The following is a 17,022-nucleotide window of genomic DNA, read 5'->3' as shown; positions in this document are numbered from 1 at the left end:
TTCCATATCAACAACACTGTATATGTGTGATTGGATTTATATGGATTCCCTCCATGCTTGGACATAACTGATAGTTATATCTTTGTATGAGATTTGCCTGATGTCTTGGTCACAGTGCCTTTGAGTACTATTTCATGTGTATCTGTTGCTCTTCAACTGTTGGGGAACCACAAGTGTCATTATGTGTGGCCCATCTGTCGTGCTGGGGTTGACAGAGCATGCTGTGACTTATAGTTCCACAACAGTTTGAGAGTGACAAGTTGCCTATAACTGACCATTAGTGTTAACCTTGCAACCTCTAGCAGTCAAGAACAACAACTTTTTTACTTGTTTAACTATCTAGGGATCAACCCCAAATGATCTAACTTAAGTTACATGACAAAACACCAGTCCATACACATTCCTCTCCGACGATGCAAGAAGATAAATATGAAATTATATTAAGATTTTCTAATTATTTTGTATAGATATTCCATTCATACTGAAAATCAAATTATTTGGCATGTGAAAAAAATCATCAGGAATAATAAACACTGATTTCCCCCCAAGAAATAAACATGAAAATTATAAACCCTAATTATAAACTATAATATTGTACAGATATGAGATCTATTACCCAGAATGCTTAGAAATTACGGCTCACACAGCTAGTTAATGGTGACCATGTACTATGCAATTTAGCTTTAGATCAGAGTCAGGAAGCAAAATTAGTAGCTTACCACATGCAGTATCAAGAATATAATGATAGCCCCTGTTCTTCTTCTTCTTCTTCTTTCCTGTAGCTCATTTGTCGAGCAATGGGCTTTCGTCAGATTTGATTTCCAGCAAACCTCTTTATTTCCTTCCATCTCAATGATTTTCCACCAGGCCTTCTTTGGACGACCACATTTCTCAGCTCCCTGAGGGTTCCAGTCCAAGCCTTCTCTATGACTCCATCTGGCTTCCTTAGTGTGTGTCCTATCCACCCTAGGTCTGAGTCAAGAAGCAAAATCAAAATTTTACTACATGCAGTATTAAGAGTATAATGATGGCCCCTATGGATACAAAAGTAAATACATAAAGAGTAGCTGTATCAAAAACATAACCTTTAAAATGTTTTTCTATCCATCTACCTTTCTGTTTTGATCCTTGACCTCTTGACCAAAGGGTTTGTGTTTCTTCCTGACCAGTCCAATATTAACATTTTGCCATCAGATTCACTGGGGATATACATTAAATCTCAAAAACTGCTGATCTCCTGGTATTTTAAACACAACAAGAGAATACAGAGAACTGTGTGCAAAACAAAAAACATCCAATGATTGTCAGTTCTGTGGGCAAAAGTGCCTTGTTAATAATAGCGGTCAAAAGAGAATGGCCATAGTGGTTCAAGCTGACAGGAAAATGTTACAACAATGGTATCCAGACAAGCATCTTCAAATGCACATGGGGCTGCATGATGGCTTACTGGCTAGTACTTCTGCCTGACAGCACTGGGGTCATGAGTTTGATTCCCGACCATGGTCTTAGCTGTGTGTAGTTTGTATTTTCTCCCCACGCTTGCGTGTGTTTCCTCCAGGTGCTCCGGTTTCCTCCCACACTCCAAAAACATACTGGTAGGTTAATTGGCTGCTATCAAACTGACCCTAGTTTCTCTTGGTCTGTGTGTGTATGTTAGAGAATTTAGAATGTAAGCTTCAATGGGGCAGAGACTGATGTGAGGGAGTTCTCTGAATGTCTCTGCAGAATTAGTGGCGCTATATAAATAGCTGATGATGATGGTAACTTTGAAGTGGATGGGATACAGCAGCAGGAGACTACAATGGGGTCCACATGTGTCAGCTAAGAGCAGGAAACTGAGGCTTCAGTGGGCACGGGCTCACTACAACTGGACAGTTAAAAATTGGATAAATGTTGCCTGGTCTGATAAACCTCGATTTTTCGCAGAGACATGCAGATGATGGGGTCAAAATTTAGTATAAATCTTGTGCAGGCTGGGGGTGGTGGTGTAATTGGATCCTGCCCTTCCACTCCTATCGTGTAGCATCCTTTGTCTGCTTCTCATCCGCCAGGTGCAGCCTATCCACCAATCAGAGTGAGAGAGGGTGTGGGGTTCTGCTACATCATCCCCCACCCCCCCCCTAAAAAAAAAGTCTGCCCCTGTATATCTACCTAGTTTTATCATACAACATAGTGACACCATGTATGTGCATTTCTTTACATGGTCTGTGTATTTTATGAGCCTTAATAAAGTTTATGTAATAATGTGGTTGTGGTTTTTCTTTTAACTTTTCTCTTCACTTTTTAATAAGTTATAATGGACCTCATTTAAAGTTAAGAGCAAACCAAAAAAGGAGAAAATTTGCACCTTGACAAAACCATGTTGTACTGCAGGGGGGCAAAAGTGAGAGTTAGAGTTGGGAGGGGCATGTCCTAACTTTACTCAAAATCACAGTATATAAATAATGCAGCCAATATTTTGTGCTACGTGCAAAATAAATGCATATCCACACTTAAAACGTGATCATCCTGCGTAAATAAAAAAGATATAGCCATCTTCCGACTAGAAACACACAGAAAACACTCCACAGTGTACATATTGATGCTTAAAGTGTGATCATCCCATATAAATCATAGTTGCCAACATTGGCAACTTGTGTTCCTGGGAGTTCGGGAGGCAGGTGGGTGTGTGGGGGTGGGGCTCGAAGAACTGTGTCATTAGCCCCACCCCCAAAGCAGTCATCACCTTTTCCGTCCAATAAAAATAGGGGGCGGGCCACAATGATGCACACACAACGCCACTAAGCCCCACCCCCTCCATTTAATTTGCAGAGCCGACCGGGAATCAGGAGAATTGCCTGCTCTCCCGGGAGTCCGACCCCGATTCCGGGAGTCTCCCTAACATTCCAGGAAAGTTGGCAAGTATCTACTATATAAATGCCTAGTGGCGTGTGTGGAAAAAAAAACCCAAGCTGCAGCGCCACCTGCTGGGCAGAGTTATACGCTGACCTATATATTTCTTGAAGGAGAAGTGACAGTTGGGAGTGGTGGTGGTTGCCGGGGGTGACAGTGGGGAGTTTTTAACACCTTAAGTAGCTTGATGAAGGATGTGGCGATGAAGATGAAGGATGAGGTGATGGAGAAAAATGATGAGGTGGTGACATGTGGACAAAACCACGTTAAAAAAGGGCACTTGCGTCGGGAAGTAACGCTCTTCCCCTGAGGAGGCCTGGGCTAGGCCCAAATGCATGACAAGAATCTTTTTAACACCTTAAGTAGCTTGATTTGACTAGAATGCATGAGTATCATGCACGGGTTAACTTGTGATATAAATATAAAAGATAAAGCCATCTTTCCACTGGAAACGCATAGAAAACACTCCACAGTGTACATATCTATGTTTAAAATGTGATCATCTCACATAATCTTCCCACTGGAGACGCATAGAAAACAGTTTCAGGTGTTCATATCCATGCTTAAAACTTAATCACCCCATATAAATATAAAAGATATAGCCATCTTTCCACTGGGAACACATAGAAACCACTCCAGTGTACATATTGATGCTTAAAATGTGATAATCGCACGTAAATAAAAAAATATAGCTATCTTCCCATTGGAAACACATAGAAACCACTCCAGTATACATATCTGCTTAAAACGTGATCATCCCATATAAATAAAAAAAGATATAGCCATCTTCCCACTGGAAACACATAGAAAACACTCCACAGTATACATATATATGCTTAAAAGGCTTAAATTCCATATAAACAAAAATGATAAAGCTGTTTTGCTAGAATAAATCAATGCATATAAATTTATTTATAATTATTACATTTTATTACAGGTTTTTTTTTTATCAGCAGGAATGTATATTAAAGTGGAATTTATACTTTATTAAAATCATTTAGAACTATTTTCAATTTATAATTTATTAAAGTGTAATAGAGTTACTTTTTTACTAATGAAAGCATTGGGTGAAAGAAACAAGTTAGTGCCAACTAATGGTAGAAAATGTAACTGCATGCAATCATGCTGATCATCCGTCATCATCATTTATTTATATAGCGCCAGCAAATTCCGTAGCGCTTTACAATTGGGAACAAACATTAATAATACAATACTGGGTAATACATACAGACAGAGAGGTAAGAGAACCCTGCTCGAAAGCTTACAATCTATAGGACAATGGGAGTTAGAAACACAAGGGCATGTGCTACATCATATTGCACAATGGACCAGCCAGACTGCAAAGGTAAAAGTACTGAGTGGGCTGTGTGTGTTGCAATGTTGGTCAGAAGGTTGTTGTCTTGCGTTAGCAGTGTAGAGGATGGCAATAGGGTAATCTAGGGAAATTAAGATGATGGTTGAGGAATATCATAATCTTGTCTGAAGAGGTGGGTTTTCAGTGAACGCTTGAAGGTTTGAAGACTAGAGGAAAGTCTTACTGTGCGAGGGAGGGAATTCTACAAAGTAGGTGCAGCCCGGAAAAAATCCTGTAACCGAGAATGGGAGGATGTGATGAGAGTGGAGGAGAAACGTAGATCTTGTGCAGAACGGAGGTGTCGAGTAAGGAGATATTTGGAGACAAGTGAGGAAATGTATGTCGGTGCAATTTTGTTAATGGCCTTGTATGTTAGTAGAAGAATTTTATATTGGATTCGTTGAAATACAGGCAGCCAATATAGAGACTGACAGAGTGGCTCAGCAGAGGAATAACGGTTTGTAAGGAAAATCAGTCTAGCCGCTGCGTGCAAAATAGATTGTAGGGGTTCAAGTCTGACTTTGGGAAGACCAGTAAGGAGGGAATTGCAATAGTCGATGCGGGAGATGATGAGTGCATGAATTAATGTTTTTGCGGTGTCTTGTGTCAGATATGTGCGTATTCTGGAAATGTTCTTTAGGTGTATGTAACATGATTTAGATATAGAGTTGATGTGGGGAATAAACGACAGTTGTGAATCAAGGATTACACCTAGGCAACGAGCTTGCGGGGTGGGATTTATGGTCATGTTATCGACAGAAATAGAAATGTCAGGCAGGAAGCTTCTGTTCTTGGGTGGGAATATTATTAATTCAGTTTTTGAAAGATTGAGTTTGAGTTGGCGAGAAGACATCCAAGATGAGATGCCAGAAAGACAGTCAGTAACGCGAGACAACACAGATGGTGAAAGATCAGGAGAGGATAGATAAATTTGTGTATCATCCGCATAGAGATGATACTGAAATCCAAAGGAGCTTATTAGTTTTCCAAGAGAAGTGGTGTAGATAGAGAATAGCAGAGGACCTAGGACTCTGAGCCTTGTGAAACTCCAACTGATAAAGGAAGCGGAGCAGAGGTGGATCCAGAGAAATTAACACTGAAAGAGTGATTAGATAGGTAGGATGAGAACCAGGATAGGACAGTGCTTTCAAGACCTAGGGATTGCAGCGTTTGTATGAGGAGAGAGTGGTCAACAGTGTCAAATGCAGCAGAGAGATCCAGGAGAATTAGAAGAGTATTGGTGGTTATTATCCGTTTAGTACAGTGTTGGCTAAACTGTGACACTCCAGGTGTTGTGTAACTACAAGTCCCAGCATGCTTTGCCAATATATAGCAGCTTATTGTTGGAAGGGTATGCTGGGACTTGTAGTTTCACAACACCTGGAGTGTCACAGGTTAGCCAACACTGGTTTAGTACATCCCTCCTGAATAATACAAAGGGGGGTATTCAATTGTTGGTTTTAACGCCCTAAAACAAAAAAAAACGAGCGCTCGGAAAATATTACCGTTAATACGGTAATTACTTGCAGAATTTCAGCTCGCAGCAATTCCGCGAGTAAACTACCGTATTAACTGTTTTCGCGCGCAATATTACCGTATAAACTGTAATATTTTTCGAGCGCTCGTTTTTTTTTTGTTTTAGCGCGTTAAAAGCAACAATTCAATACCCCCCCAAAGTATAATAGACTACAAAATAAATATAAAATGATTCCTGGAGAAAAGATAGGTCTGGTCATACACAGCAAAACATGTAGCCTTAAAGGTCCATACTCAGCACACCATAGCACTGTTGCAATTGCAACATGTACTTTTATTGTCTGTATGTAGTGAAAGCGGCTGCAATGCAGGCGGTGTCAGTTGTAGGTCCCTTAAGACGCCAAGCATCACGGGAGTTGTAGTTTTGTAAATTACTTAGACACCTATTTGCCAGTGACTTGTAATTTTAAGTGTAATATTTTAACAAAATACAGCTTGTATATATCTTCAAATAACAATTCATTTAACAAGGAACTTTATTCCTATCCCAGGATCATACAGCAGCGACTAGAGGACGTATTTGCTGTATCTCTGCAACAGGCGTAAGTAAGACAGCCTAATATTGGTCCTAGCAGCGGCTGAATCTCTCGGTGGCTTCTGGGAATCGCTCTTTCCGCAGTCGGCCCTGGGACAGTCAAGATGGGTGAGTGAGACTTCTCCGAGGGCGGCGAGTGTCAGGCTGGGGAAACAGCGGGTCAGGGTGGGTAACACACGTCCCGGTGATCTCCCCTCTCGCTGGCGGTTACATGGAGCTGTCTCCGGGGATGGGGACGGAGCATGCGGCAGGATATAACTACAGCACGCGGCGGCTGCTCAGTAGGGCCTGGCGCCATGTCTGGCCCGGCTCCTAGTCACCTTGTATCCCCCTGTACCCTGCCTCTCCCATCCACCCGGCTGCATAATATAGTATGTAATACAATGCTACGGGCTGTAGCTCCAGCAGTCCCATCACAGCGTGCCCCGTGCTGCCGGCTCGTGTGTACAGGGCTCTCAACGTGGGTGTCCTTATTGGGGGGTTAGGTTTGGTTACTGTTACATCTATATTTTGGAGCAGTGGATATTCTGTTTTTGAGACTACTAGCATTTGTTCCTGTTTTTTTGTAGATGTATTTTGTTTTGTATTCTCATTGACATTTGACCGAGTTATTAGGATGTTGGTATGTTGGCTTTTGTCCAGGGTGACTACCTGTTTTATCCTTTTTAATTGGTAAAATGTCTTATCTCCTAATGTTATGGTGCACTAGAATCCAGTTCATGGTATGCTTATGGTCCATTTAAATAATGTGGTGGAATTATTTTTAGGTATTTTATTCAGGGTTGGTAAAATGGGTTTGACATTCGGTAATTTTGTTTTTAGACTGGATTTATAACATCTTTATCTGTAAATCATTGTTTTGAAGCTTTTTTTTTTTTTTTTTCTTTTCTGTTTTGGTTAGGCAAGTGCCGTGGTCTTCGTACAGCAAGAAAGCTGCGCAACCATCGTCGTGAGCAGAAATGGCATGACAAGCAGTACAAGAAGGCCCACTTGGGGACTGCTCTCAAGGCTAACCCTTTTGGAGGTGCTTCCCATGCCAAAGGAATTGTCCTGGAAAAAGTGTAAGTACTGTCTTTACTTTATATGCTGTTGTCGCAATTGCTCTGTTACATCTTTGTAGACAAGCTTTTTGACATTAAATTTTATAGTTTTGTTTGCCAGTCTGACTCTTGGGGGCATATTCAATTAGCTTTTGGATTCGCGGTAACGCGCTGGAACAGCCGCGAAACGTAATACATGGTACCGCAATAACGTGGATTTTCGTTCGCAAGCCCATAGGGTTGCAAACGAAAATCCGCGTTAATGCGGTACCGTAATACCCGCAAGAATGTGCACTTTTCGCGGTAACGCGCGTTACCGCGAATCCAAAAGCTAATTGAATATGCCCCTTGGAGGCATATTCAATTGTTGTTTTTCCGCGCCACGGAAAAACTACAGTTTATGCGGTAATTTGTAGCTGGATTTCAGCTCAGGGAGCTGCAAGCTGAAATCCAGCCAGTAAATTACTGTATTAACTGTTTTTCCGCGCACGATTACTGTAATAATGGCAATCGTGCGCGGACCGCAGGATTTTCGGCGTTTCCGCCAACTATTGAATATGCCCCTTGCAATTTTTAGGCTACAGGGTTTTTGTTTTCTTAAAGCAGTATATATTCAGTAAAAGAAGTTAAAGTATAGAGAAATAACATTCTTTTAAAAAGTTAAACTAAAGTCTTGCCTTAAGAGTTTATAATTTGCTTTGGTAGTTGAATTTAAAAAGAAAAGAGTCATATGCAGGGTGGTCATTAATTCCAAACCAGCCTGCATGGAAACTGGTACATTGTCTCTTCTAATGTTGGTGAACAAGTTAGGATGTCTATCTGTTCTACCTTTTTTAAAAGTCATTTATTTTATTTGCTTCAGAGGGTCAGACTGTGGCAGTTAATGTGTTGTAAATTTTCAGGTACTTACATTGAATGTGTTGTATACTTTAAAATATGAAATAGTTTTTGTACTAAATTTTTTTTCTTTTTTTCCAATCTTTTTAGCGGTGTTGAGGCTAAACAGCCAAACTCTGCTATCAGGAAATGTGTCAGAGTACAGCTGATCAAAAATGGCAAAAAAATTACAGCTTTTGTACCAAACGACGGTTGTCTGAATTTTATTGAGGTAATTGATTTGACTACTATAAAAAGTAAATTAATAATTGTTCCCTGTTCTCTTTGCCCCCTGACCCTGTTTTAAAACTGAAATGTGCTGACCTTGTTTTTAGTAGTGCTATAGATCAGTGGTCCTAATGATCACCAGACCTCGTATTACCAGCAAAAACTAGCTCCTGTGGTGCATACATTAATTGTCAAATAAAATCGTCCTGATACATCTTAAACATGTAATTTTATTTCATCCATGGAAATATTAGAAAACAGTCTATCAATACAAATCTTGTATATCATTTTAGCTCCACTTGTACATATTGCCTTTGTCTGTTTGGCTATAATTTTATTAATTTGCTGGTAATGTATTTATTTTTTTTATTTTATTTTTTTCATAAATAACCATACAGTGGTTCACAAAGGCAATTAAGACCTAATTTGTGTTGCAGCTTAGGGACACAAGTTTAATAACAACTTGGGTTAAATGGTAATTGCACGTGATAACCTATCCCATCCACCATATACAGCATGTATCAACTTATCTTTGTCTTTAGGAAAACGATGAAGTTTTGGTTGCTGGATTTGGACGTGCTGGTCATGCCGTTGGTGACATTCCTGGTGTCCGATTTAAGGTTGTCAAAGTAGCCAATGTTTCCCTATTGGCCTTATACAAGGGCAAGAAGGAGAGACCAAGATCATAGTCGTGTTAAACAGTCTCAATGTTTAATAAACATCTTTCACAACTTCTGGCTTCTAGTGTTTGTTCTTTGTTGCTTTTTATTCTTTAAATGCAAAAATATTTGTTTAACATTTTAAGGAATATGTACTTTAATTTAAGTAAAAAACAAACTACCTCCAATGCCTCAATTTTGAGTCATCTTGAAGCAGCACGGTGGCGTGGTAGTTAGCACTTCTGCCAAACCAGCGCTGGGGTCTTGAGTTCAATTCCCAACCATGGCCTTATCTGTGAGGAGTTTGTATGTTCTCCCCGTGTTTGCGTGGGTTTCCTCTGGGTGCTCCAGTTTCCTCCCACACCCCAAAAACATACTAGTAGGTTAATTGTCTGCTAACAAATTGACCCCTGTGTGTGTTAGGGAAGTTAGACTGTAAGCCCCATGGGACAGGGACTGATGTGAGTGATTTCTCGGTACAGCGCTGCAGAATTAGTGGCGCTATATAAATAAATGGTGATGATGAAGTAAATAGTCTAACCTGGTAGCACTTGCTTTACTTCTATAGCTATTGTGTTTTAAGGTTACCGCAGTGTCTCAATTTGGCTCAACCAACAAATTGCTAGTTCATGTTGCAAATATCTTCTCTGTGGCCTCACAAAGGCAAGAATCAGGTTTATCAGACTGCAATGGTTTTCAATGATGTGCTCAGTATGTTCTGAAATGGACTGCTGTTACCTTGTCACAAGAAAGTTGTTGGGGTTTTTCTTTGTGTATCGCTCTTGCCAGCAGGGTTGGTTTTGTGTGATTGGATAAATCGTCTCCATTTATATTAATCTTGACCAGACTACATACAGCTTTAAAATGCTGTTGTTTTCAAAATGCAGTATTCTAAAATGCCCACCTGATGCAGTCTTTGCAGTACAGGACTTGCTGTAAAAGTGCTAAAATCCTGTTCAGTTTTATATAGTTGGCTATCCTTTCACCCAATGCTTTCTGGCCGATTTCATCTAAAATTACAAGATCCCAAACAGCAATTTTTTTTATACTTAAAAGAATGTAAATGGATTGGCAGTTTTACTATACAACAAAGTAGGTGTTATCACTGAGGCTCCCATGGGTCTAAGCACATCGCTAATCACATTAGACAGATCTGGTATCTAGACACATACCAATAAACCTTAGTAGCTGAAGATTCTGAGCTTAAGGACTATATGTTCATTTCTGTGCACTTTAAACTACAGACTGAAAATAGTGCTTTTCAAAAAAAATACATTGAAGAGAAGAACTCCATTGTAATAACTGGAAAAAATGAAGTTAACACATGGTAAATAGAGCATTCGTTGACACTTAATTATACTGCTTATAGTTTAAATATGAAAACATGAATTACACTGCTGATTGTTGGTGTCAATCCATAGAAATCTCTTGAACGTTTATCATTAAAAAAAATCATAGAATTTGAACATTGGCTTTGGGTGGGGTGCAACCTCTAATCAAAATATGTGACTGATAATGATTGGGAATTTCACTTCTGACTAGGGTACTATTTGGACAGTGTTTGTATGGTTTTCTTGTATCTTCTGCATGGTGTTAGTATGATCCTGTTTATTGGATTTGATCCAGTTTTTGTTACCTTCTACAATCCAAAGCCACATTTGTTTTAAACTGAATTGCCCTTAGTACTTTTGAGTCTGTTTGTAGGGAAATTAATGTGATGTTCACTGCTGGTGCTGTGATGAGGAATATGTAGTGGGCTATAACGAATAATAAAAAAAAAAAAAAGTTAGTCTTACCATGACTGAGACTAATAACTTATGTCATCCAGGAAGTACCTGGCTCACGTGCAGTCAGAGACTAGACATCTTAGGCTGTGCAATCTATTTTGAACCTTCTAAGCACAGCAGTCTCATTAAAATAACATTGCTGTTGAAGCTGTTCTTGGGGCACAGGAACCCTTGCGCCAGTAGATCATTTTATTTCTCTGCATGGTGCCCCTGTTTGTAATATGTGTACATGCTTTATCACTAGTTTACCATAATTTAGATACTGTGTAATGTATTGTATATCATCATCAACATTTATATAGCGCCAGCAAATTCCGTAGCGCTTTACAATTGGGAACAAACATTAATAAAACCATACTGGGTAATGCATACAGACAGGTAAGAGAACTCTGCTCATATATAAAGTATTATTAAAAATACTTCCCTCTTGGGGATAAGAAAAAAACACTCAAAAGACCTCATGCAGCAGGATGACGAAAGGGAATATTTTAGTGTGGGGAAAAACTTGGTTTTATTTTTTTTTGTTTTTTGGTCTTTAAATTATTTATATAGCACCAGTCGCACTACACAGTGCTGTACAGAGAATATGTGATTATTCACATCAGTCTCTGCCCCATTGCAGCTTAGGGGCATATTCAGTTAGCGTTGCTGGCAAAAGTAACACGGTGCGCACACTATTACAATCATTACGGTAATAGTACACGTAAATACCGTTATTAAAGTACCTTTCACGCTGGATTTCAGCGCACGCCTCAGGGAGCTGCGTGCTGAAATCTGGCTTTAGTATTACCGTAATAACTAATACTTTTAACGCTGCAGAAAATTCAAACAATTGAATATGCCCCTTATAGTCTAAATTTCCTGTGAATGGTACTCTGTACCAGTATGGCTGTATGGTACACACTACAGAACATGTCACTGAGGTGCTGTCTGTAACGATTTTACCAACGATTGGAAGTCCTGATCAGCATTGAGATTCATGTGTACACACTGAACACATTTTACAAGATTTACCTTCAGATTTGTGCTCTTAATCTGTCGTAACCATCAGCTGAAACGATCGTGACTGCACACTACAGCAATCTATGAACAGTGCTGGTTGTGAGTGCATACACAATGCAGAATTGGCATGACATCGACTATAGAGATTTAGTCCGCTTATAAAATCAATGGATACGATGTGTGTTGGAGAGTACATGCTAATGTGATATCGGACCTAAAGGTCGTTTATCATGTGGTTTGCATGCTAATCGGCTGAAAATCCTGTAGTGTGTACCCAGACTAACCCACAGCACTTGAATCTGGACACTCTTTACGGTGGGAAGGGTCTATATACAATCCTTTGAATATGTGTTTCCTTTCACCAGTACATCATTTCTCAACATTGGTTTATGCAGTCCAAACTGGTTCATTTCAGACAATTTTTATTTTATTTTATTTTTTTGTGTTAAAGTATGTACTATACAACATTAATATTTATTTTTAAATGTTCTACATTATTGAGAATATTGTGTAGAGGGGAGATAATTGAGTAGAATAGCATATGGAGGTTAGTAAGATTGTTAGGGAATTTGATAAGCTTCCCTAAAGAGATGTATTTTTAGAGAGCGCTCAAAGGTTTGGAGGCTACGAGAAAGTCTTTGAGGGAGGGAATTCAACAGCGTGGGTGCAGCCAGCTGAGGATCAGAGCAAATATTGAGTATGAATGAGAGTGGCAGATAAGTTGAGTTGGGGTATTTGATACAAGGGAAGAGATGTATGTCCCATAGATTGCAAGCAGGGCCTTCTCACCTCTTTGTCTGTTTTACCCAGTTTATTTAGTTTACTATGTTTGTCCCCTATTGTAAAGCGCTATGGAATATGTTGGCGCTATATAAATAAATGATGTATGTGCAGTTTTGTATGTTGACATAAATGTTTTATATTGGTTTTGGTAAAATACAACCAACCAATATAGCGACTGGCAATATTTTGGGAGGAAAATGAGTCTAGCCACTGCATTCAGAACAGACTGAAGGGGTGAGAGACTAGTAAGAAGGGGATTGTTTCACTGAAACTGTCTTGTGTGAGATAAGTACATATTCTGGAGATTTTTCTTGGATGTATATAGCAGAATTTGAATACGATGTGGGCATAAAGTCCTTAGTCTAGGATGATACAGAGACATCACTGCTTGAGCGGCAGGATTTATTGATGTATTGTCAACAGAAATAGAGATATCAGGTAGGTAAGACCTAGGGATTGCAGAGTTTAAGAAGTGAGTGGTCAACCTCATGTCAAATGCACTCTGACTCTGTTCAAAGCCAGTAATATTGGTCTGGACAACCCAATCTCTCATTTTTACATCTTCCGAAACATACCATTGGACTTTTGCCTATAAAACAATGTAATTCCTTATTTGTACAAACAATTGACCACAAAGATTTTGTGGCTCTGTATGACAGGGCTAGCCATAGTAAATGGGCTTGCCCATGGAATTCTCTTTTCTCTTCTTTCTCATCAACACTCTTAGCTTGAAGCAGAGATTCCCTTGGCGTCCTCAGGAAGCTTTCTATGATCTCATACGTTACTGATTTTTTATTTTTTAATTATTATGTTATCCAATCATGAAGTTATGGTGTCCTGTTCACTAGTAATCCTAGCGATTTTCAGTACTTGGGAATGAGGCAATCCACTTCTAACAGCTTGAGGATGATGATTTGTTGCTTGAAGTAGAGTATTAATGTCAGTCTGTTTCTGGAAAACTTATGTAGTAATGTGTTTTCCATTGTATCAAATCTTGACATCCATATAGTTCATTTTTTAACTGCCTGCATTTCTGAGCCATAATGAATAATCATATATGGATTGCATACATCTACTGTGTATAGCAGAAGGTGCTGTGGTAAATTTGTTAAGCCTTGTAATTTAACTTGTGTCTTTCAAATAGGTCTTCTCATGAACAATACAGGGTTGTAAAAAAGAGTCCAGGAACTGTGAGATGGTTAATGTACGCCCCTCCCACCCTGGCAGAAATGATAGGTTTGCCAGGAGGATGTTTGTGATCCTTGTGCATTGTTGGGCACTGTGTACAGCGTAGGTGTAATAGGAAACTCCTGTTGTAAATCTTGAATTATTTTTTCTTGTAAGTATCCACTCTGAGCATAAATCAGTATTGTATGCAATTCTTTTTTTGTAATGTAATTTACTGTAAACTTGTGTCTTCCAAGTGTCTCTTAATTTCTTGTCTATAGTCTACTGTATTGTGGATAACCATGGCCCCGACTTTATCTGCGGGATGAATGATTATGGCTTTATACTTGCTAAGATCTCTCAATGCTGTTCTTTCTGGTATAGTGAGAGTGTAATAGATGGAGAAGCTTGTTGAAATGGTGTTACTGTGTTCCTGAATCATCAAGTAATCTCCTAAAGCTTTGAGATGAGAGAATTGCATCTGAAAGGTTGACTTGGCACGATTGATAAGAAAGCTATTCTAAGGAGTCTCTACTGGAACCTTGCTGTGGTGTTGGTAAAAGACTTGTGAATGGACTTTAGGGGAAAAGTTGTGTAGATCCACATGCCAGTCAAACTGATGGTGTATATATGTCTTTTTCTGTGTGGCTTTCTGGCCATAGCTTACTAGGATAAAAATGAAACTTTTTGACTTTTAAATGTGTGTCTATTTTGCACCAGTTTGCAGCATGCATTTAACATGTACATCAACCCCCTTAATGCTTAAAAAGATCACAGGAGACAAAATTCTGCTTATATTTTTTTATTACATATTGTACTTCAATGCAATGGGACCATGCATGGAAAACTTTTTTTTTCTCTTTATTTCCTATTTTCTTTTGTTCCCACTTCTTCTTTTTCTGCAACAGCCTATCCCCCTCCCTCTTCTTCTGTAGCTGCCTATCTCTTCCACCCTTCTCTTCTTCTGTAGCTGCCTATCTCTCCCCCCCCCCCACCCTTCTCTTCTTCTGTAGCTGCCTATCTCTCCCCCCCCCACCCTTCTCTTCTTCTGTAGCTGCCTATCTCTCCCCCCCCCACCCTTCTCTTCTTCTGTAGCTGCCTATCTCTCCCCCCCCCCCACCCTTCTCTTCTTCTGTAGCTGCCTATCTCTTCCCCCCACCCTTTTCTTCTTCTGTAGCTGCCTATCTCTTCCCCCGACCCTTCTCTTCTTCTGTAGCTGCCTATCTCTTCCCCCCACCCTTCTCTTCTTCTGTAGCTGCCTATCTCTCTCCCCCCCACCCTTCTCTTCTTCTGTAGCTGCCTATCTCTTCCCCCCACCCTTCTCTTCTTCTGTAGCTGCCTATCTCTTCCCCCCCCCACCCTTCTCTTCTTCTGTAGCTGCCTATCTCTTCCCCCCCCCCACCCTTCTCTTCTTCTGTAGCTGCCTATCTCTTCCCTCCCCCCTTCTCTTCTTCTGTAGCTGCCTATCTCTTCCCTCCCCCCACCCTTCTCTTCTTCTGTAGCTGCCTATCTCTTCCCTCCCCCCACCCTTCTCTTCTTCTGTAGCTGCCTATCTCTTCCCTCCCCCCACCCTTCTCTTCTTCTGTAGCTGCCTATCTCTTCCCTCCCCCCACCCTTCTCTTCTTCTGTAGCTGCCTATCTCTTCCCCCCCACCCTTCTCTTCTTCTGTAGTTGCCTATCTCTTCCCCCCCACCCTTCTCTTCTTCTGTAGCTGCCTATCTCTTCCCCCCCCACCCTTCTCTTCTTCTGTAGCTGCCTATCTCTTCCCCCCCCACCCTTCTCTTCTTCTGTAGCTGCCTATCTCTTCCCCCCCCACCCTTCTCTTCTTCTGTAGCTGCCTATCTCTTCCCCCCCACCCTTCTCTTCTTCTGTAGCTGCCTCTCTTCCCTCCCCCACCCTTCTCTTCTTCTGTAGCTGCCTATCTCTTTTCCCCCCCCACCCTTCTCTTCTTCTGTAGCTGCCTATCTCTTCCCCCCCCCACCCTTCTCTTCTTCTGTAGCTGCCTATCTCTTCCCTCCCCCACCCTTCTCTTCTTCTGTAGCTGCCTATCTCTTCCCCCCCCCCACCCTTCTCTTCTTCTGTAGCTGCCTATCTCTTCCCTCCCCCCACCCTTCTCTTCTTCTGTAGCTGCCTATCTCTTCCCCTCCCCCCCCCCCCACCCTTTTCTTCTGTAGCAACTATCCTATGACTGATAGCTGTAGACCCCTACAACCCATCCTTATGCACAATCATTGATGCCTGTCTTCATATCCTTTTGGTTGTTCATCACAGTAAGTTTTTCAGATTTTGTGTATGTGCAAACACTACCCGTTCACCTGCCTGCCCTTTGGGTTGGCAACATCTATGAGCAAAACTGCTTGAGTAATAATTTCTAAATCAACATAGCTGTATAGTGATGAAGCTGAAAAGTCATATTATCCCATCAGAAAATAATTAGTTCTTGGGTGTCCAAATAGATACTATACAGAGCAAAGTGTCACTGTGACAAGAAAGGTATATCAAGATCCAGTCCCTAGCACAACAGCTTGAGGCTCAGAAGCACATCTCTATGAAGAAAGGTATGAGATTGGTGAGGATGTTTTCATCCACCATAAGAATAATACTGTGGGCAAGATGTTGCACCTGAGATCTGCAGTTGAAGCTCATAATGACATTGAAATACAAGGACTCTCTGAACCAGGTCATTGTCCTGTCGAGAACCACTAGACAGTCGCTCAGGTGGGTTAAGCCCAAAACAACAAAAGGAATGTCCCTGCTGGAACCAGAATGAATGATTCTAACAAAAGATTCTAGTCTGTTATCTCGCTGTTTCCCTCACTGTGAGAGCTGTTTGCTTTCAATTAGTTTGAGCTGCAATGCAGGTATGCTTTCTGCATGTGTTAGGATTTTGTTAGATGTCAGGTTCTTCTGTATTTCCCTGTTTATGAGAGCGTTATGCTTTCAATTAGGCTGAGCTGTGTTGCAGGTGTTACCTGCATTATCCTGATTGGTTGCTTGCACTATTTAAGGCCTTTCCTGACGCTCATCTTTGCCAGTGATAGCGCGTTGCTTCTAGTGGCATCATCCTGTTTTTGCTTTCCAGTTTTGATATCTGATATGTCTGACATTGGTACGATTCTGGCTCTGATCCTTGGCTATATCTCACTACAATGCTGGTTCCTGG

At 40.6% G+C, this 17,022-nt stretch overlaps 2 protein-coding genes across 2 annotated transcripts in view; both read left to right on the top strand.

Annotated features, from left to right (window-relative positions):
* Positions 1-17,022, top strand: part of LOC142097997 (uncharacterized) — a 1,069,021-nt gene that overhangs the window by 397,448 nt on the left and 654,551 nt on the right. The gene's annotated exons all lie outside the window — the stretch shown is intronic.
* RPS23 (ribosomal protein S23) lies at positions 6,329-9,192 on the top strand. Its single transcript, XM_075180349.1, has 4 exons — positions 6,329-6,425; positions 7,219-7,378; positions 8,345-8,465; positions 9,004-9,192. The coding sequence occupies exons 1-4, from the start codon at positions 6,422-6,424 to the stop codon at positions 9,148-9,150; spliced, it is 432 nt and encodes a 143-aa protein (XP_075036450.1). The 5' UTR covers positions 6,329-6,421; the 3' UTR covers positions 9,151-9,192.

The sequence above is a fragment of the Mixophyes fleayi genome, chromosome 1, assembly GCF_038048845.1.
Source record: "Mixophyes fleayi isolate aMixFle1 chromosome 1, aMixFle1.hap1, whole genome shotgun sequence".
Classification (NCBI taxonomy): domain Eukaryota; kingdom Metazoa; phylum Chordata; class Amphibia; order Anura; family Limnodynastidae; genus Mixophyes; species Mixophyes fleayi.
This window is presented reverse-complemented; position numbering and strand designations above follow the sequence as displayed.